At 46.7% G+C, this 21,128-nt stretch overlaps 1 protein-coding gene across 1 annotated transcript in view; it reads left to right on the forward strand.

Annotated features, from left to right (window-relative positions):
• The window catches only part of LOC119372141 (choline transporter-like 1), an 83,549-nt gene that overhangs the window by 49,943 nt on the left and 12,478 nt on the right, over positions 1–21,128 (forward strand). The window contains exons 9-16 of the mRNA XM_049419605.1: positions 67–114; positions 2,374–2,445; positions 3,820–3,951; positions 5,999–6,105; positions 8,552–8,692; positions 10,601–10,713; positions 15,338–15,504; positions 17,256–17,348. Of these exons, the coding sequence (XP_049275562.1) occupies positions 67–114; positions 2,374–2,445; positions 3,820–3,951; positions 5,999–6,105; positions 8,552–8,692; positions 10,601–10,713; positions 15,338–15,504; positions 17,256–17,348 (873 nt within the window). The remainder of the gene's footprint in view (positions 1–66; positions 115–2,373; positions 2,446–3,819; positions 3,952–5,998; positions 6,106–8,551; positions 8,693–10,600; positions 10,714–15,337; positions 15,505–17,255; positions 17,349–21,128) is intronic.

A 21,128-nucleotide genomic window follows, 5' to 3' on the forward strand; every position in this document is an offset into this window, starting at 1 on the left:
TGTTTCTAGTACTCAGTACACCGTTAATGTGTAGATGGTCTAAAAAACAAAATTTCTCTCTTGCAGGTCGTCATACTTATCATGATTGCCATTGTCCTCAACAAAGTCACGCAGGTAAGACATCTACACATACATCGCGAGTTTTAATCACTGAATACATTGCATTCATGGATTAATTTGCGCCTACGTCGAGGTTAGAAGCATTAGGTTGAGTAGCACTAGCATTTCGTTTACAGTATGTCGTCCACCTCATCTAATAGATGACGTCACATAGAAACTTACGCTGCTCTATAACGTATTCAAGGCAATGTAACACACTTAAGCTATTATTTGTAGTTGGGCATGCTGGTATGCATGCACAGTATTCAATACACCGTACATCACCATCTATAGTAGATCCTGTGCATGCACATGGTTGCATTGCTGAAGCGAGAATGCCGCAATAAATTCGGCCTAGTCGAACGAAACCACTTTTTAAGTTTAGCGAAAGGAAAGCTCACTAAGCAAGAACTATTGTAAAGAAAGCTTTGTAACTGAAGCCTCAGGTATAAACTTGCCAAAGGTAATGCGCTTGAAAATAATATTGCCGGAAAGCAGCACCTCCTACACTCTAAGAAAGAAGAAAGTCATCTGTCCCTTTTTGGCCACGCATATGACTCTCTTTAAAGAGGCACATCAACTCTCTTTGGGATTCATCATACTCTCTTCGGAGAGTCGTGTGACCCACAAGAGAGTTAACGTGACTCTTTAAAGAGAGCCATGTACGCGGCAAGTCAGGACTACCCGAAAGGAGTCACGCATACTCTTTTTCTTAGAGTGTAGGCTGTAAGAAATAACATTATGCCTATCTCATGGTCACTTACTAGTCAAGAAGAGTGTCTTGAGTGCACCGGAGTGTATTTTATATATTAAGGAAAAACAAGTGATTCATTTGATGTGCACAGACTTATTTCTATCGATTGAAAAGAAACTGGTGTTGTAATGCCTTCCGTGACCGACGGAAGAAGCAAGCACCCATAACTTATTAGTGAACGGGGTCATGTATGGTGCAGATTATACGAATTCTTTATGCGAGTGCGCTATTCGGGATTACATAACCAAGCGAAGAGACGCTGAGTAGTAACAGCCACGCTCCACTTCAGCTTGATGCGCTTTTAGCTACTATGGAGGGCGCCGACTCACGCACACCTTCTTCCCGTATTTCACTGAACTGACTTCGCCCCCGGTCCATTGGTTCCCACTTCGTCATGTTGAATAATTGGTCGCTTTTCTGCTGAGAGGTTACGTAATGTTCATTTGTGGCTGCCCGTGTTTAACGAGTGTCCGTACATTAGAACTGCGACAGATAGAAGGATTGAATGCGCGCTAACTAAATTTCGTGGTTCGTCAATTCATCACAAACATTAATGACTGCTCATCAAATGGCAAGCGCAAATGTATGGTGTAACTGCGCAACTTGTGTCCGGTTAGTTGAGCTAATTCCCACGTTCGCCAATTTTTGCAGAATACTGAAGGAATGAAACAGAAAAAGGAGAAGGCAGGGAGGTTAACCAGAAACACTTCCGGTTGGCTACCCTACACTGGGGGATTGGGAATGGGGAATAGAAAGACTGGCAATAGAGAGGAGGGAAGAGAAAAAAAAGAGAGAGAGAAGAGATGCAGTGCATTCACTACAGCGTGCGGGATTGCACCACAAGTCAGAGGCGTTCGCACAAGCCCGTCGTTCTCAATATTCACTGCGTTGTGGGCCGTCGAGAGATGTGGATGGCGCTGTAGTAGCACCTGCACGGAAATTGGCCGATCATCCAGTCGCCGCAGTGCCTTGGACAGTACTTGTCTCTCCGAGGCAAAAGGAGGGTAGTGAGGGCATGTTGCAGAATACTGACCAGTCAATAAAACTGGGGGAATAGCATATCTCCTGCAATCGTTTCTTAATACACAGCTGCCCCAGGCATTCTCCGAAGAAGCTAAGCATGGAGCATAGCGTTTGCAAATCGCTCAACGTGTTGAACAGACATAACAGAGAAATTTGTGAAACCCGAAGTACTATAGTGCGTTCTGGTTCGTGCGATTTGAACTATGCTACCAATTGTACCATTTGTTAGGAATTGTCGTTTTGTCCATTACCTAAACAACTGAACATAATGCTTCTCGGCAACAGTCGAATCCTTTGCCTAGAAGCGAGCAATAAATAGGCATATTTGAAGCTACCTGTATATCGTCATTCCGGAAGTTCAAACGTCCAAAATATATCTGTGTGCAATGCGGTGCCTCAAGAATGTGATCTCCTTCCTGAGCGAATTGGAAATAAGTTTGCCTTTTTACTGTGTCTTACAAGTGGGACCAGTTGCGACTGCTTGCCTGGCTTTGCAGGTGGTGGGTGTTTTACAGGAAGCGGGAAGAGCTCTAGGCGACGTGCCGTCTGTCTTCGGCCAGGCTATAACGGTGAGACATTTTTGCGGTATGCTCCTCAGCTTCTTTAATTTTTCAATAGAAATATGACCACTCCTTGCAGGTTTCGGTGTAGCGCCGCGTACGAAAATGGTAAGAAAGAAGATGACAGGAAAGAGGCGCCCTGTCATCTTCTTTCTTACCATTTTCGTACGCGGCACTACACCCAAACCTGCAATAAAATACCAACTAGCCTACATTTACACCCTAGCTCAGTATATTGACCATTCCTACTTTACTAAGGCACTGAGATATATACTTTATAGTTTCTCATTGATTCGTTTTGTAGCAGTGATAGGTTCGTGTAGTCATGCTGATGATTTTTGATCTCTGAGAGGGCGGTGTTCCATGCGCCGAATATGCCGTTTTGCTTATTATAGCACAAAAAAGAAAAAGGACAAAAAAGCAACATTCAGCAAAATGTCTCATAACGACAAAATTCAAAGGACGAAACACTGCTCGTCACATGCTGAGGACTAATACTCAGTGTAATCTAGCTAAATGGGGCGAAACATTAAAGAGGAATTACATATGATTTACGAGAACGTAACCAATTTTGTACTCTATTTGGGGGTAGCGCAGACTAAAGACTAAAGATAAAAACTAAGGACAGCTAAAGACATCCATAGGTAGCGCAGGGTTTATCCTTCGCAACAATAAAGTAGAATACAATACCAACACGCCCACACTGTCACACTAATCAACTTTGTATTGTTCACTCTGCTGTAAAACTTTGCCATTTTTTCAACTTTCAGTCAATTACAATTAAATAAAAAAGCGTTTAAAAATATTTTATGCACAACACCTTTAACAGAAAAGGGCTAGGCCGATAGCAATTAACGAAGTAAGTTATTTTCCTCGCGACTGATCACTCATGTTGATCATGTTGTGCTTTTGGGGCGTAAAATCCCAGCCATTATATTTCTATTAACTTAGGTATATGACATTTGTTTGCCATTTCGCTCCCATGAAAAGCTGCCTCCGTAGTCGTGAATAAAAACCGCAATCTCAGTCTTAGCGCCGCAATATGTTAGCTGCTAATCTACCACGGCACATAGGGTCCAAATTGACGTATGGCCCAGATTATTAATTAAATTTTAATGCCCTTTGTGAACTCTTACCACGTATTGACTGTAAATGTTTTCACGTACTCTTTTACACTATCTGTTCCTCTTAATATATAACACGAATGAGCGCTTCATCTCCTTGTACTTCAATGTATTCTCATGTTTTACATTTTGACGCCACTGTAAAAACGTTTAAAAATATGAACGCGTCAAATCAACGGAATACGTTATCTTCGTTCAATGAAGCTCAGGTTATTAGAGCACGAAATATTTCCTCGTTCCTCTTCTGGTCACATCACAGGCAGCCATGGTGATTTTGGTGATCGCCGGGTTCTGGCTCCTTGGTCTGGTCGCCATGCTGTCGGTAGTGCATCCATTTATCGACGATGCTGAACAACGCACCGTAGGCTTCGATACGGACAATTTTTTTCTGGTAAGGCGCACATTAAGTCTACTGTCACTGTCCCAATCATGCGACCATACCTTTCAAGAATTTAGTCTTAGTTCCACTCTGGCTCACCTCTGTAAATGCATGAAGTGCATAAACTGTATTGCTCAGAATACACGATGCCAAATTTGACGTAGTTCGTTCACGCAGCTTGTTTCATTCAAACTGAAGTCTCCGAAGCGCCCAATCAAGGTTTTATTTATAGTTAAAATAACTCAGCCGTAGCGCTCTCACCCAAACGGCAAAACATTCAGTGCAATATGAAAGTATTAGACCACCGCAAACATTAAGAATATATCTAGTATTTTATATCTATTCTAGCCTAAAATATCGCGATAGGGTCAAGATTTTTAGAGGCCCATTACTCATAATACAATTTTGTATATCCGAAATATTGTCACAGCTTAAAATTTTGTAAAGAGCTGCGTTTAGGGATCCAAGACTAAAGTAAAGATATTTATTTTCAGGTTGCCTCAAATATAGCAGTAGTCTGTAAGATGGATATTGTGCAATTCTTTAGCAGACAATGACATTCAAGATTAATGTAGGTAACGTTATTATCAAGATTATTGTGATGATTAGCAGCAGTAGTAGTGATTAATATATCTTGCTTCTACAGTGGAATCGGGTGAGAGTTTTGGCAGGGCTTTGTAAACTTTGTCCTTAATATTCCTTCCCTTTGCAATTTTGGACAACTCGTCTGAGCAGTTCGAGGCTGCCAGTTACCCAATTAACCGATATATGCCTAGTGTTCTGCATAGAGGACGCTTCTTTGATGCACTCTAACATCGCTATTTCTTTAGTTGATGACTAACGCCACCTACAGCACATAAAACATAAAACAGGCCTCATTCTCAATGTGTACAAGCCTAGACATTGCTTGCTTTTCATGCTGCCACGTGCCAACCGCTTTTTCCGGGCAAACGCGTGCTCTGTGTGAAAGACGTCATGCAGAGGAAGTAGTGCGCGTGAAATGCCGACCGCTTTCTCCGGGCAAACGCGTGCTTTGTATGAAATACGTCATGGAGAGGAAGAAGTGCAATGTCGATGTGCACGTGAAATGTTTCAAGGCTTACCACACCCGCACATAGTACCCCTAATGCCCAGTGTCCTCTATGTGCAGGGCGGCTTGAAAAACAGTGTTGCGTTTACCTGGCAGTTAATAAAAAAACTCGTGCTTTCTTTTGAGGGTAGAAGTACAATTTTTGTGAAGAAAAATATTTGTTTTGTCATTTTTCTGAGTTTGGGCATATATGGGTTAAATTTCCCTGTCTCATATGTGCATTGTTTTTGGGATCACAAGAACCCTCTTGTGAGCAGACCAGGTTACGTTAGCAGACCATTATGTATGACCGCGTTCATGAATGTAGGACACTGGCTTCCTTTGAGTAAGTCCATTATTGATGTGAAGGGCAAAAAGCAATGTAGAGTTATGCCTGCTTTCAAGTCATCACAAAATTTAGCACTGTTACAAAAACATTAGTTCTGCAATTCGTGTCGCGTAACATCTGCGCTGCTTTTCTTTTTACGAATAGTAGGTTTTATTGCCTAATAATAGTGCTAGAGATGAAAACGGTTATTTAAGAGTACTACCGTCTCAACATTTAATACTGTCCTTGATTTTCGAGCTCCTTCTACCAACGCTACCCACTTCAACACAGCGAGGTGAGTTCCGCGAACGTACTCGCCAGCGAGTGCGTTCTGCAAGAAGTGTCACTGCGCGTTCATTTGTGACAGCGCGCGGAGGACACTAGCCGTGAAGTGCACTCGCTCAAATGACACTAAATTTGTCACTATAAGAGCGGTATCAGAGTCCAAACATATCATAGGCGATCAAATAAGCTATCCATCAATATATCAGCAAACAAGCACCGCCTTGTTTTTCTCTTACTATCCTGAGCAAAAATGGCATGAGTGTCTAATAAGTGTCAAAGGGCTTATTTCATGTCTACAGTGTGCATTCATCGCATGGCGTCATATTGCCATGAATGTCTCCATCTGATGAGTTGCTTCAATTATGTTTCCGAGACAGACCATGTGCCCACCCTATGTAATATTCTTCCTGTGGTTGGCCAACATTGTCCTCAGCTGCCAGCACTTCGTCGTGGCTAGCACCGTGGCCACCTGGTACTTCACCAAGTGAGTTCATAAAATTTTACTTCGTTAGGGCGTTCATCGACATCCTCATCGACATAGCAGGTCAATAAAACCTTTTCGATTTGGTAGCACTCGATACAGAGCCGCTGAAAAAGATGGTTGATCCCTCAGTCATAGGAATCGGAATAACACGAAAATCACAGCATATCCACGGAGTGAATGATGATGGGTGGGCGAAGCTGCGGAGGTTCATCGGTAAACCGTGAATCTTCCGTGAATTCTGCCCAGTACATCATCACCGACGTGAGATCGGGCGCGTTTATACTAAAGGTTCGATTTGTTATGACGACTTGCAGCTCACTTTAATTTTACATGTACGCTGTGAATTTTCATTTCTTAGAAAACCATTGCTTTAGAAAACATCTGGCGTCTTTCGTTAAGCAGCTGGCGTCTTTTCGGTTTGCTTTTACAAAACATCTGGCGTCTTTCGTTGGTTTATTTCATCAATCAACGGCGTTTTGAACAAAATTTTTATTGTTTAATCACGCACAGGAGAAATCTCACCAGGCACTACCTTGGAGGTAAACAATGGCTGCTAATGGGAATGAGAGACAGAAGAAGTCGGCTTTTAGCGAACACTTACACTTCTACTTCTACTAACGTTTCCTACTGGAACATGCCAATGGCTGCTAATGGGGAATGAGAGACAGAAGAATTCGGCTTTTAGTTAACGCGCACGCTGCGAATTTTTTATTGTTCAACAACGCACAGGAAAAATCTCCCACCGGCACCACCATGGAGGTCAAAGCGTAAGACTGGTTACGCACTACGACTACTACTACGACTACGAGGGACGAACGGGTGCCGCCTTAAGGAGCTTCGCCCCTAAAAGTAAAACGTGTCGTCACAGAAGTAGTTGATTGCTTTCGTGCATTGGTATATCAGAGCTTGTATAATGTCTATTGTTGTATGGCAGATTTAGCACCGCTTGATGTGGACGCACCCATATTAACGCCTAGTGGCACATTTCCGTACCGACGAGTAGCGTCCATGATCATGATTTAAGCATTGGGGTAGCTGAAGTTGTCAAGATATACCTGCAGACCGCATACAGTGAATCCCGCGCAAAGATGGCATCAACAAGCACATAATAAACACTGACACTCGATGTGCACTCCTTCAAAGCGTCATGAAACGCGGAGAGAAACGCTACACGCCTCGTGTCTTCTCTCCAGCCTGGCAGTTAATTCTCACAGCGTGAGCGAGGAACGCGGTGCGACAGCCAGGCGAGCGTCGGTGAGCTATTTTTTGGTATGCATAGACGCTATGAGCGAGGCATGAGCTGAAGCCACCACCTAGCGGTGTGTTAAACGAAATTAGACTTCTAATGGAAACCCTCCGAATGGGGTGGTCGCAGCAACGGCACGATTTTTTGTTTTTGTTTTTTTCAAGCCTGGTGGCACACATGTAACTACCCCGTTATAAAGGGAAAGCTCATAGCATCCATCCATCCATCCATGCAAGAGCACTGAGAGCAAAGTGTGAAAGATAAAAGGCGCGTTCATGTAGCCTCCGTTATGTGTTTGGCGGTAGCTCAGTGGGCTAAACGCCCGCCAGCCATGGTCGCGAACCGAGAGGTCATGGGTTCGACTCCTGTAAACGGAACTTTTTCTTTGCCTTTATATGGCGTTCATTTTGCTGACGTATTTCCGTGAGGGAAATACGTCATGCAAATCTCGGTGGAGCCCTGCATAAAACACTTTCGTGTTAAAATAAAATTTTCTAGAGGATATGTCGCTTGAAAGGTAATCTCATTGTGTTACACCACCACGTCATGTACTACTACAACTGCAGAGAGCGTTTCAAACAATGATTTAAGTATACGTTTAATGGCAGGACTTTTGAAGGACAACTATGGCATACTCCTACACAACATGTAAGTAATCAAGTACCACATGAATAGCGTTTGAAAAGTTCTTGGCAAATGCGAATAAATCTTGCTTACAAACTGAAGGGATACTGAGTAAAACTTTTACCGCCAAGATGTTTAGCCCAAATGAAAACTTTGGTGCTGAAAAAGACGTTGCACAACCATGCTTTCAGATAGAAACTAACGGGGCATAATGAATTAACGCGTTCTTCAGAAACTGCCGCGCCTAAACGACGCGCAATGGCCTAGATGTACAGTGTACTATGATTTCTTTGTCATCATTGTCAGTTGACTTCGTTAGGTTTGTGTACCAAAGAAATGAGCCCCTCGATCGATTCCCCTTCTTTCGTACTTTTAGAAAAGAAATTGAGAAATGTTCTGTGTGCCGTGAGGTATGAGCGCCGTACCAAAGCCAGTGGGTGAGGAGGCGATGATTAATGACAAACTTGTCCGACCAGGCTTCGCTTGCCCTGATATAAACACTTTCGCGTACACAGCACTGTACGATGCATAATCGCCAGGGCACTATTGTTGCTGTGTTTTTCTATGTCAGCGCAGGCATAAGACTCACATTAGCGCCCCGGTGGTTCGGAGCATGCAGCTTCTGGTTGGCTACCATCTGGGCTCAGTCATCTACGGCTCGCTCGTGCTCGTCGTCGCTGAACCCCTGAGGGCAATCATCTCTGGCTCGCGCCTCGTGTGAGTGAGTAAGCACAAGTAGCTCCAGGCAACCAGGGTTTCGATGAAGACAATAGCACAATTTATGTTGGGGTGCACTTCTCCTGTCGTTAATGACCGCTTGAAAGCAAGGTGAAGCTATCTAAAGAACAAAATTGATACTTACCGGTTCCTAGTTATGGGGAACGGTACCGCAGCCGTACTTGCCGAGTACATTTCTGCTTTCTACGAGGCATTCATTAAACGAAGTTATACTTCTTGATGCCGGCATGCTCTTCAATTCTACGCGTCTGTTTCTACTTTTTTCTGTTTGGCCGGGAGAAGAGTACACGTCAGTGTGCATTTAGTTGTGCATGAACATAGTTGACGTGCAGTGAGCTGCCTGCACCTTTTGTGGCCCCCTATGTTTGTTACTGAATGCATAAATTGGTAAATTGCCATTCTTACACTATAAGAGCGCTTGACACCGACCGAGACTCTCTTTATCACATAACCTGACTCCTCGGCTCTCGGAAGACATAGCTGGCGGTTCTTTCCAGTTATATTATTTTCTAATGAGCCTGCAGACTCACGACCATGAGCCACATGCGGATTGATGAAAGCTTCACAGTTACGGAACATGAGAAAGTCACAGCTTCGTGCTGTAGTTTCCAAAGTCCCATATTCTTGCATTTTCTTGTGTATCTAAGTGTTCACGTGCCTGGTGTAGCTTAAGGCATTCATAACTATATAACATATATTTAACTCCCTCTCAGTTAATAAGTAACACTTTCAAATAGTATTTTTCTCCGTGCCGTAGGATAATGAGAAGCACTGACATTGCCATTGCTAATCAGCATAAATTCATTAAAACTGTGCAATATATTTATGTATTACTTTCGGAGCTGGAGCGTGATTTTGTTTCCTGACTACTCGCACATTTTTTTACAGCGACAGGTGTTATATGATCACAAGATTCACAACAAAAGCCGTTTTTGGTGCCATAGTTCGCCACCGGTGTCTGTAACCGCTATCGCACAAAAGGAGAAAAAAATATCCAGGATCAGATAAGGTTTCAACCCGGGCCCTCTGCCTGGCAGTCGAGTATTCTACCACAGAGCGACGCCGGTGCTTGAAACGTCTTTGCAAAAGGACCCGATATAGTTGTCATGTCGGGCAAGAAATCGCGTTAACATATCTAATATAGCATAACCAGGCTTCATACAAAGCCAGGTTATGGCTTTCTATGAAACCAGGCTTCATACAAATACCAGGCTTCATACAAAGCGAACTGCGCAACGAGTGTTTGGTTTAAAACTTCCCATTCACTACAAAGGGGTCATTCATAATTCTTCATCGTCATCAGCCACAACCATAGGTCGGCAAACTCACTCATGATTTGACTAACGCCGAGTCATTAAGACTCAAATTGAGCCACGAGTCTGAGTCTGACTGAGTCCGGTTGAGTAACATTTTGGGGAATTTGAGTCCCAATGAGTCTGGTTGAGAATTATTTTAGCGAGTCTGGGACTGAGTGAGTCCGGTTGAGGAAAATTTTGGTGAGTCTGAGTCCGAGTGAGCCTTAAGCGCACAATATATTTCTTGAGTGAGTCTGAGTGAGCTCCACATTTTTTGCCGACCTGTAGCCGCAGCATCAACGGAGTACACAATGCCTTACAGGTGTGTAGCTACTACCTCGCTTCTCTGCACAATGACGAATAATGGCATAGGGGGTTCTTCCCTACTTTACAAAAATTGTGATGATTTATAGCGCAGTGGGTACCTTCACGTGAGATTGCAGTAGATGTCTTAAAAGAGTTTACAGCGGGCTCTAGAAAGGCCGCTCTTCCGGCTTTCACTGTGATCGTGCTGAGTTTTCATCTCCTCTACCTAGGCCCACATGGGCCTGAAATATCTTGTCAATAGGTAAAGAAACCTTTTCCTTTCCAGCTTCAACGATAAAACCCAAGCGGGAGCATCGGTCACCAGTTTTCTGAGGCCGTGTTGTAGCTGCCTCGACCGATTTCTCATGCACCTCAACCGCAAAGCCTACATTGTGATGGGTGAGCATGTCTTCATAAATAGCACGTTCTTATACTGTCTTCACAAGCTTGAGTTTCATTTTGCTGTTCTACTGTGCAGAGAGATTCCTACTTGGAGACGCATTTCTATTACCTAAGTCAGGGAAAAGTCATCTGCACGTCACAGAATAAGACTTGGCCATTCATAGGCTTTCTGTCGTTTGCCCCTTTACGGCGATACGTATTTTGCGCCAGAAACAAGTATTCACGGTAAATCTGTGCACCAACGTGTACGAGAGAGAGAGAGAGTAGGAGCTTTTTAAGGTGAAATGTCCTCTCGGCGTTCGTGTGTCCTGATGTATTCCGTGTTGACTTAGTGTTCTCTCGCGCTGCCAAAGGGGTTATTAGAGACCACGTAGAAAGAAGCGCGTGGTTGAGATCTGCTCCCCCAGGTGCCTCAACGATCCCAGCTGCTGACAAGGAAACCTTCTGCTCTTTGAATGAACTGGTTCGATTAATTTTTATTAATTATCCAGAGAGTTAATTGGCCATTATCTTATGTAAACTTATGCTCCGATATCATATGTATTCAATATAACTCATAACTTCACTCAGAGCCATCGATTTCGTATAAGTTTTTCTGAATATTCGAAATACCGGAAGCAGGCTCTCGACCGCAAGTGCATGGAAGAAAAACAACTTGTCACTCGTTATTCGTGCCACCAATAGCTCCGAATGTTTAGATTTTTTTCGTTGAGCAAGTTGCTTTTGCTGAGACTGCCGGAGAGAGAGAGAGAGAGAGAAATAACATTTATTTACACATCCGGAGTGTGGGAAGTCCCCGGCCTTGCAGGGCGCGGATGTTCCCTATCTTAAGATTACGGCTATTAGAGTCCGATAATCTCAGAGCCTAGACCTCGAGGATGTTGTGCTCCAACTAGGCGACAGTTACTCGGGTGCCTCCGCGCCCGTTGGACGGGTCGTCGGCTCCTTTTCTCCGTTGCTTCGCCAAAGCCTCCTCAAGCCGCTGGATGGCCCTTCGTTGCGTCTTCAGGTCTTCGGAGCGTATCCACGCTCTCACCTCTTCGGGATACGTGGCGTCCTGGCACTGCCCGTTCCCACTGTGCATAGCACTGTTACACCCTCCCCACATGATGTGGCGGAGAGTAGCTAGTTCACGTTCGCACACACTGCACTTTGCGTCCACGAACATGTCGGGGCACACGTGCCGGGCCAGAGCCGGTGTCAGCACGCACTCGGTCTGCAACTGTCGGAACTTGACTGCCTCCGCGCGCGAGAGTTCTCGGTGCGGGTGCGGGAAGGCTCTCCTGACTTCTCTGTAAGCCGCCAGGATCCCACCGTAGTCGGTTAGGGGCTCGAAGTCCTCTTTTTGGTCTTCTCCGCTGGTCTCGGAGGGACGGACTGTCGCGGTCCGGCACGTAATGAGATCACGGGCCGCGACGTCCGCCTCTGCGTTGCGGTTTTCGATGTCGGGTGCTAGTTGCCGACCCATGTGGGCCGGGAACCACTTGAGAGCAATGGTCGGTCCCGCAGCGGCACCTTGGGCGGCCCACGTGGCCTCGATGGACCTCATTAGCCGCTCCGTGCCCTGCCAGATCGTGCCTCGGGCGAAGTTCTTGATCGCCGACTTCGAGTCGCTTAGCACCGTGCGCGTACCCGGTAGGCCCATGGCCAAAGCAATCGCCACCTCCTCCGCCTGGCCGGCTGTTTGGGCGCGCACGGTACTGGCTGTTAGCAGTTCTCCGGTAGTAGCTCGGACCACCACCGCTACAAAGGCGTTGCGTCTCCTCGGATACCTTGCGGCGTCCACGTAGACTGCACCCTCGTCTTGTTGGTGCTGACGGGCCAGCGCCACCGCTCGTGCCGCTCGCCTGCCCTCGTCTCTCTCTGGGTCGGTGTTCTTGGGCAGCGGGTAGACGATAATCTTCCTCGCCGCTTCGTCGCTTAGGAGGGCTTGCTCTTCCAGTTCGCCGTACGGTCCTGTACCCACACGTTCGCCTGGAGGTAGTAATCCCGCCCGGTCTAGTAGTCTTCTGCCCGCTGCCGTGCTGCTTAGGCGGCTCAGCTGCGATACTCTTTGGGCCTCGCTAATCTCCGAGAGCGTGTTGTGTGCTCCCAGAGACAGCAAGGCCGTGGTCTTCGTGCCCAGCAGGAGTCCCAGGGCCCCCGTGTAGGCTTTCCGGATGGCGGCGTCGATCTTGGCTCGCTGCGCACACGTCCAGCGGTGGAAGGCCCCCGCATATGCTGCATGGCTTACGACGAAAGCCTGCAGCAGGCGCAGGAGCCCCCTCTCGTTCATGCCCCGGTATCGGGACGAGACTCGTTTGATCAGGCGTGCTGCAATGCCCATCTTGGTTGTGATGTTCTTGACCGCCGTGCCGTTGGTCTGGGTGCCATCCACGAACATCCCCAGGATCCGTAGCCCCGGAGCATGCGGGATCGGCACACCGTCGCTCGTGCGCACGACGATGTTCTCGGCCGCTTCCTGACTCGCCTTCTTCTTGTGTCTTCCTGGTGGCGGCAGGATGAGCAGCTGTGACTTTTGCGGTGAACACCGGAGGCCCGTGCTCGAGAGCGCGGACTCCACGGCTTCTACCGCTGCCTGCAGGCCCGCCTCGATGTCCCCGTCGCTCCCACCCGTGGCCCAGATGGTTACGTCGTCGGCGTAGAGGCAGTGTCGGATCCCCGGGCCCAGCGCCTCCAGACGCCTGGCCACCTCGATCATGACTATGTTGAACAGGAATGGGGAGATCACCGAGCCCTGAGGGGTCCCGACATTGCCCATCTCTCTTTCTTCAAGCTTCGTGCCTCCCACCTCCAATCGGGCCGTGCGGCGGGAGAGGAAGGCTCTGATGTAGTTATATGATCTTACACCTAGCCCCAGGTGGGACACCTGAGCCAGGATCGCCGAGTGTCGAACGTTGTCGAACGCACTCTGCAGGTCCAAGCCCAAGATCGCTCGAGACTGCCGGATAGCTGTCTCCGGACTAGACCGATTTTATTGCGTCAAGAATGATTGTGGTGTCTACGTTATAGTGCGTCCGATTCGCAGTTCCGTCCGCTATAGTGTTACCAGGAATGTTCCAGCGAGAATCCATTTAAATCCAACTGTGCGGTTGGTTTGATATAGGACTGTAGCTTGGGCTAGTTGGTGATTTAGCATCGACATATTCGCGCAGTGCAAAGTGAACAAGGACAGATGAGAGGACACAGCACAGCGCCTGTGCTGTGTCCTCTCATCTGTCCTTGTTCAGTTTGCGCTGTGCAAATATGTCAGTGCGGTTGACTGCTCTTGCTTTTGTGTGCTTTTTATAAAGTCTCGTACAATGACGTAAATTTTAAAGAATTTTTCTCATTGCTTCGTAGCGATGCCAGACGTGAACCGTTTATATCCACATGGATGTACTGCGGATATAAGGTCCAGATCTGGAATAGTGCCAGTTGCTCTGCGAATATCATGGACCTGTCCCATTTAGTTGTTATTCCCTCTACCGATAAATCTATTTCGGTTCCAGATAGCAACCAAGAAGGGCAACTAATACACTTCTGTGGCTTGAACTTTAAGGCGGCTTTTTCGAACCTTGTAAAGATGTTTTCAAGGTGCGAAACGTGTTCTTCAAATGTCCGACTGAAGACCACACAGTCATCCATATAGACAAGGGCATTGTCGTATTTAATACCGTCAATGATTCCCTGCTCAATTACTGGCGATTGCTCGCGGGTATTGGCGTCACCAGCCATCTTGGGTTCACGGAGCCGACATTGTCCTGAAGTCAGTGGTTCAGCCAACGGAGCGCGTAGAGAGCGACGTCCCCACATAGAAAATATGAACGTCTTCTTAGCTCACCCCGAGCCGTTGGGCGCCAAATGTCCACTGTGTATAGTTCAAAGCTCGGTAGTAATGGTTTATATTCTCGAACAATATCAGGAATTTCGCACTGGTTTCTTCGCTGAGTGCTAGGTTCAATGGGTGCTTCACGTGTTGCGTTAAAGTGCAATAAGAATGTCAGCAAGTTTCGACCATTCGTATAAACGAAAATGGCGGACAACCAGCTTCGGCGATTACTAGGGAACTCGAGGTCGCATGTGGAACTCCTAGACACACCCTGAGCCCTCTTGGCAGTAAACGTTGAAGACGCTCCTCGGACGCTTGCGACAAGCCATGTTGAATACGTTCCGAATAAGCAGTTCTCTATTTATGAGGGCGTTATAAACTTGTAATGGTAAAGAGATTGATCCCCCCTCCCCCTTCCCGCATGTAGCTCCAGCGAGTGGGCGAAGTACGTTTATAGCTGCGTGGCCTGCTTTTCTATTGCGCGGAAGTGTGATGCCCATGACAGTTGTGGGTCAGGAACAACGCCAAGAAATTTGTGTTCTTTCACGAATATCAAAATTCGTTGTGTCAATGTAAGTTTAATGTAAGTTAGCTCTCGTCTAATGAAAAATAGTGCAGCTATATTTGCGTGTGAGGGACACGTGCCTCTACCTTGTCAAAGCCTTCTTGCAGAAAGACAGAGGTTGCTTTTTACCGAAAATTGAAATCTGCAGTGAAATCGACACCATGGTGCGTGAGAGCAATCTGCTAGCATTGTGTTTGTATCGCCGAAAATTTGTGCACTACGCTTTTTTATCTGTCTGGTCGCAGCGATGCACGGCCTGAGCTTCCGCACGAGCGGTCGGAGGGCGCTACGTCTGCTTGGGCGGCATTGCCAGCAGGTGGCGGGACTTGACACCGTCTCGGGGTTCTTACTCTTCCTAGCCAAATTCAACACTGCCCTGCTGGCAGTGTTTAGCGGTCTCTGGATCATAAAGGTAAGGCAACATTCATGAAGGCGTGCGCAAAACGTAATGACGCTTTTTTTTTCTACAGCGAATACAGCGATTACATGGTTAGGTTCTGGCCGATCGCATTCGCGAACAAAAGACGCGTAAAACAACATTTTTCGACGAACTGATGAAAGGGTTTTGCGACGAGAAAATGGAGATGAAGTCAGTAAACATGGAGGCGCATGATTTCGCCGACATGGCAGAATTACGTGAACTGGCATGACGTTTGTTTCTTGTACAAGCGGTCTTGTCTTTGAGGTAAAATTGTTCACGAAAGAATCACGTGAACCTTTTGTACTTTGGAAACAACAGGGTTGCTTATACAGCACAGGATTTCATTTTGATATCGTCGTCGGCCGCCATTGATGAGATAATATGCGCCATGCGCAAGAGAAACGCCGGGATCTTTGAGTGTGTCTCCTTATTCGCTCTATATGGTCAATAATGATAATATATAAATTCATTATAGCAATATTCACTGTGCACTCTTAATCAGGTCCCGCATAAAGTGCTAGATATAGCCAGGCAACCGGACATTTTTCGTCTGGTTTCCAGGATATAGCCAGCATTTAACCGGTACCCGATTAAGAGTGTACCAGATCCACTATTGTCACAGCTGCACTGGCTTCCATCTTCACAGTAGTCGAAGGGCTCAGAATGTTTCTAATAGCCGAGCTGCTTAAGCCGACCGCTGGTCCGCGTAGAGCGAACAAACAATTATCATCATCATGAACCGGCAATCGCTCTCTTTATCCTCTTCTTCGTTTCCTGCTTCGCTCCGAGAACCCGTGCGCCGATTTTTCCGGCGTGGGATGCAATAATTCTGATCGGCGAGAGAACAAGTACAGAGAGGTTGAGAGAGAGAAAGAGGTAGAAAGAAAGACAAACAGAGAAATAGACAGAAAGCGAGAGAAGAAAGACAGAAACAGATAGAAAGAAATAGAGAGACAGAAAGATGGAGAAAGTGATAGACACAAAAAAAGAGATAGAAAAAAGAGAGAACAAGACAGAAAGCGAAGGAGAGAGAATCAAAGAAAGGGAAAGAAATAAATAAAGCGAGAGGAAAAGATAGAAAGAGCAAAGAGAAAGACAGAAATAAAGAGTGGAAGAGAGAAATCACACCATCTCCCGCTAAAAGGGACCTGAGGCGATGCGAAGCAGCGTTTCGGCATGTAGAGCACGCGTTTCAGAGGGGAAGTGGAGAGGGGAGGGGAGAAAGGGAAAGTTGAGAGAGGGAGGGGAGGGGAGAGAGGGAAAGTGGTGAGAGTAAGTAGAGAGGATGAGAGAGAATGAAAGTGAAGAGGGTAAGTGGAGAGAGAATTGGAGAGGGGGAAAGTGGAGAGGGTGAGGGCGTGTGTGTGGAGAGGGCTTGCGCATGCGCAGTAACGGTGGTCACGCCGCACACCACCACCACCGGATTGAACTCCGCTATAAGATGCTTCACATATAAAAGAGAAAAATAAAGAGAAATAAGGCAGGCCGCCCACCGCCGCGCTTCCTTCAGGCTTGGCACCAGTAGGGCGAAGCGTTTTCTCATACTCTAAGTCACACATAAAAGGTCCATTTCACTTCACACCCAACTACCAGAGCGGGTCCGCGAACGTTTCTTTTCGCTGCGTTGTTTTGTGAACTGCAGAAGAAAGCACTTTAAGAGCGTGTGCTTGCACGCACTTAAACCTAACGCTAAGGCGTTTGCCATTAGCGGTGACGCTTCACTTTCTTGTACTCTTCTTCAGGAAACCCAGACGACTGTGTACGTGTGGGCTCCTTTGATCGCAGCAGGATGCATCGCGTACTACATAGCTGATTCCTGCATATCTGTTTATGAGGTGAGCAAGGTCAAGAAAATCATTGTTGTGCACATGCTTCACTGCTATCGCATTGACACTGAATGTCTTCCGACTTGCGCTATGTATTTTAATATCTGTGTCCTTGAAACATGTCTTCCTGTGGTGCAAGACACGCAGCCTCGCCGCTGAGCGAACGTATGTTGCCCTTGACAACACGCCTGTGAAATATGCTTCAGGAAGCTACCTTTCATATTCCGCTGCTTTTGTTATGTATCTCATAAGGTACGTTCATCTGCACTATCTACGTTTCTTACGCGCTGGAAACAAATGTCGCATTTATTTTTAATAAGTGCAGACTAAACACTGGGACACCAAGGCGTTCTACGAAAGAGGTCTGCCTGTGGTATAGATGAAGTGGGAGATCTCAGTATAATGGATTTTATTGTGTGGTTTGTGAGAGAAAACAAATCGTTTGGAGATATAGCAGAATCGAAGCAAAAAAAAAAAAACGCCAGGCCTGCGCTGAAACCGCAGCACAGTCACAGCGAAAGCTGGAAGAGCGGCGTTTCTAGAGCCCGTTAAGCTCTCTTGGGGCTACAATACAAGTACACTAGAAAGGTACCGACTACGCCCTAAATTACAATTTTTCTGAAGTTGGGAAGCACCTACTAAGCCATTATTCGTCATTCTGCGGAGAAGCGAGGCACCAGCTACACGTCTGTAAGGCATTATGTCCAATTCGTTGACGCGACGACTGATGACGATGAAGAATTAAGGCTCAGCACTTTGTAATGGGTTGGAATCTTTAAACGGCCCACCAGTTATGTTTTTTGCATTAGGTGACGCCCGATCGCTATTTCCCTCTCCCGTCATGCTGTATAACATACCTTGACGTGGGAGAGAGACGGGGGGGGGGGCGAAGAAGTTTACTGAGACCCCGAGGAAATGGATCATGCGCTTATGGGCTTCCTTGGCAACCAATACAAGTGCACTTGCGAGGAACCCACTACGCTATAAATCATTGTAGTTTTTGAGAAGTAGGGCAGCAGGCACTGTGCCATTTTTCGTCATTCTACGGAGAGCGTTGGCGCCTGCTAAACCCATGTGAGGCATTTTGCGCACTTTGTTGATGCTGTGCCTGATGACGATGAAGAATTATGGCAGAGTCCTTTGTAATGGGTTGGAAGCATTCAACAACCTACTCGTTGCGCAGTTCGCATTCTGTGACGCCTGGTTACAGAATTCGCTTTGTGCGACGCTTGGTGCTTATTTTACTCTTCTACCACGCTATATTGCATATGCTAATGTGGTTCCTTCCCGACATGAAGCCTGTATAGGACCTCTTTGCAAAGCAGTTTCAAGCACCGGCATGGCTCAGAGGTTGAATGCTGGGCTCCCACGCAGAGGACCCAGGTTCGAACCTCGTTCCATCCTGCAATTTTTTTCTTATTTAGTTTTTTTTCTTATTTCGAGCGATACTAGTTACGGACACCGGCGGCGGCGGCGGCGGTGGACAACTACGGCGCCAAAAACGGCCGGTGAAATGATCTCATAACAGCTTTCGCTGTAAAAATTGCTAATTCGTGTCTTGATTCACCGTAAGAAGTTCTTTAATGCGTACTGGAAGAGACAACTGCAAGGACGAGCTTGCAACAGTAATGCGATTACGAAGTATTTTTTTAATGATTGGCTAAATGTAACGCAGGAACATGGATGCATGAGAATTACTTCGTCCTAGAAAAAAGAACATTTCAATGTGAATGTGAGAAAATTCTGCTTATACGTCGGCGTAAAACTACAATTTCAGCGTTATTGTTAATTTATGTACAAAATTCGACTTAAGCCAAAGTTAATGGCGTACGACATGCAAAAGCGACAGTACAGTGCCGTTTTACTATTAAAGCGTCAGCCATCAATTCATTATTCATAGTTGAACTCTGAAAAAAGTAAGTTCGGAATCTACTTCCATCAAAAATACATGAGAAAACGAAAATAATTTTAACGAAACAATTCATCACCCTTCATTGGTAATACACTTTAAGGCAAAAAGGTGTCAAGGTTGTGTGGTTCGTCCCTTTGGGGACTAATGGGGCTACCACAGCCATTATTCCCTTTCAGGACTAACGGCACCGGGTCTAACCGTTTGTCTCCAAGCAGCTAACTGTTAGTCCCCACAGATCTCTTAAATTGACTACTGTTTTAGTCCTCACATTTACACTTTACCGGGCAGCCGTTAGTCACCGCAGTTGCACCTCGCCGGACGAAAGGTCGGTCCACTCAAATGCTCCATTCGGATGAACATTTTATTCCCAGTTCAAATGATCCGTTAATCCTCAGAGACGATTTTCTGCAGTTACTCTCCGCAAGGCCTAATACTATTTTCGCGCGTTTTTTTTTTTTTCTGCGGTGAGCAACAAATGACGCGAAAAAGAACACGCGAACAAATATTTAGTCATGCATGTATCACTGCTTTCACGCTCACTGCGACAACGAAAAAAAAAGTGAGACAGTGAAACGTTTTACTTTTCTCTATACATATGAAGTTTCTGCTTTCTTTCATTTATTTCACTGTAAAATGTCCAGTACAGGTCCAGCTGCTTTGTCATATCTTATACAGTCCTTCTGTTGAAGCTGCTCCAACGGAAGCGATAGATGACTGGCATTGCACGCGCCAGCGCACACAGCATTTTGCACGTTGTGGACAACGGCTGCATTATGCAAAGCACAAAAAGATTGCAAATAGTTAGTCACACGTGACAGAGAGGATGAAGACGCACGTATATGGCAAATACGTGCCGGGTGAAATAAAAACGCACGTCTAAATTATGGCACCCAAACGATTTCACTGTGATGTGATATGTCATCAAAGACGCATTTCGAGCCACATAGCGCAACAGCTCAAGTGCGGCAGTCGCAGTCATCACGCCGAGGCGCCGCCAATCACCGTGCCGCCAACGTGTAGGCGAGTTTTCTGCGAACGGCCTCATACAGCTCGAGCAAGCCCATCAGCCGCCGCTGCCGCCAGCGAATCTCGAGCAGAATAGTAAGTGAACGCGGGGCCGCCGCCACGAACGGCGCCGAGCTGCTTGCGAGCAAGCGTCGGGGAAGCCGACATTAATGGCGACCAATTTCCACAGAGTTCCGAAGCCCAGCTAAAGTCGGATAGCTAAAGCACCCGTCAACCCATGCCGGTGCATTTCAAGCGCGCGGCATACAATCGAGCTTGTTGCCGGCGACCGCAGTGCGTTTTGGACGAGTCGCAGACAGCGGCGAGGTCTCCGCTCAATATCGCGCGCTCGCAGCTCATCACCACGTGGAATTCTCGATGAGCGAGCGTCCGGGCGGCCGACGACAATGGCGGCCAATATCCATGGCAGTCACAAAGCACAGGCGAGCTGACGCCCAAGCCGGACCTTGCAGCACATTTCATGGCGTGATATACACTATCGAGTCCGTTACCGGCAATCGCGATCAGTTTCGTGCACGCGACAGTACGGCCGAATAAAGAGTGATCGCTAACTTGTAAAAGAATCCATGCAGCGCCGATTTGTGCCTAGAGTCAGGCTGGAGCCATCGATCCGATAGGCCTACTGCATCCGATAGCCTACTGGCTTCTCGGCCGCCATACCCAGCCGGTGGCGATGCAGTGCCGTGACTTCACCGGAGATATACAGCGCGGCGTCGCGACGTGTCGAGACCAGCTCCAATCTCCGTGGGTGCGGCGAAACGTAAAAGCAGCACCACACGCTCATCCACGCGTACATGTATATTAAGGCACCGCGGCGCAGTTCCTAGATCGTCGAACTCTCCGAGCGCGAC

Source organism: Rhipicephalus sanguineus, chromosome 10 (assembly GCF_013339695.2).
Source record: "Rhipicephalus sanguineus isolate Rsan-2018 chromosome 10, BIME_Rsan_1.4, whole genome shotgun sequence".
NCBI classification, from domain to species: domain Eukaryota; kingdom Metazoa; phylum Arthropoda; class Arachnida; order Ixodida; family Ixodidae; genus Rhipicephalus; species Rhipicephalus sanguineus.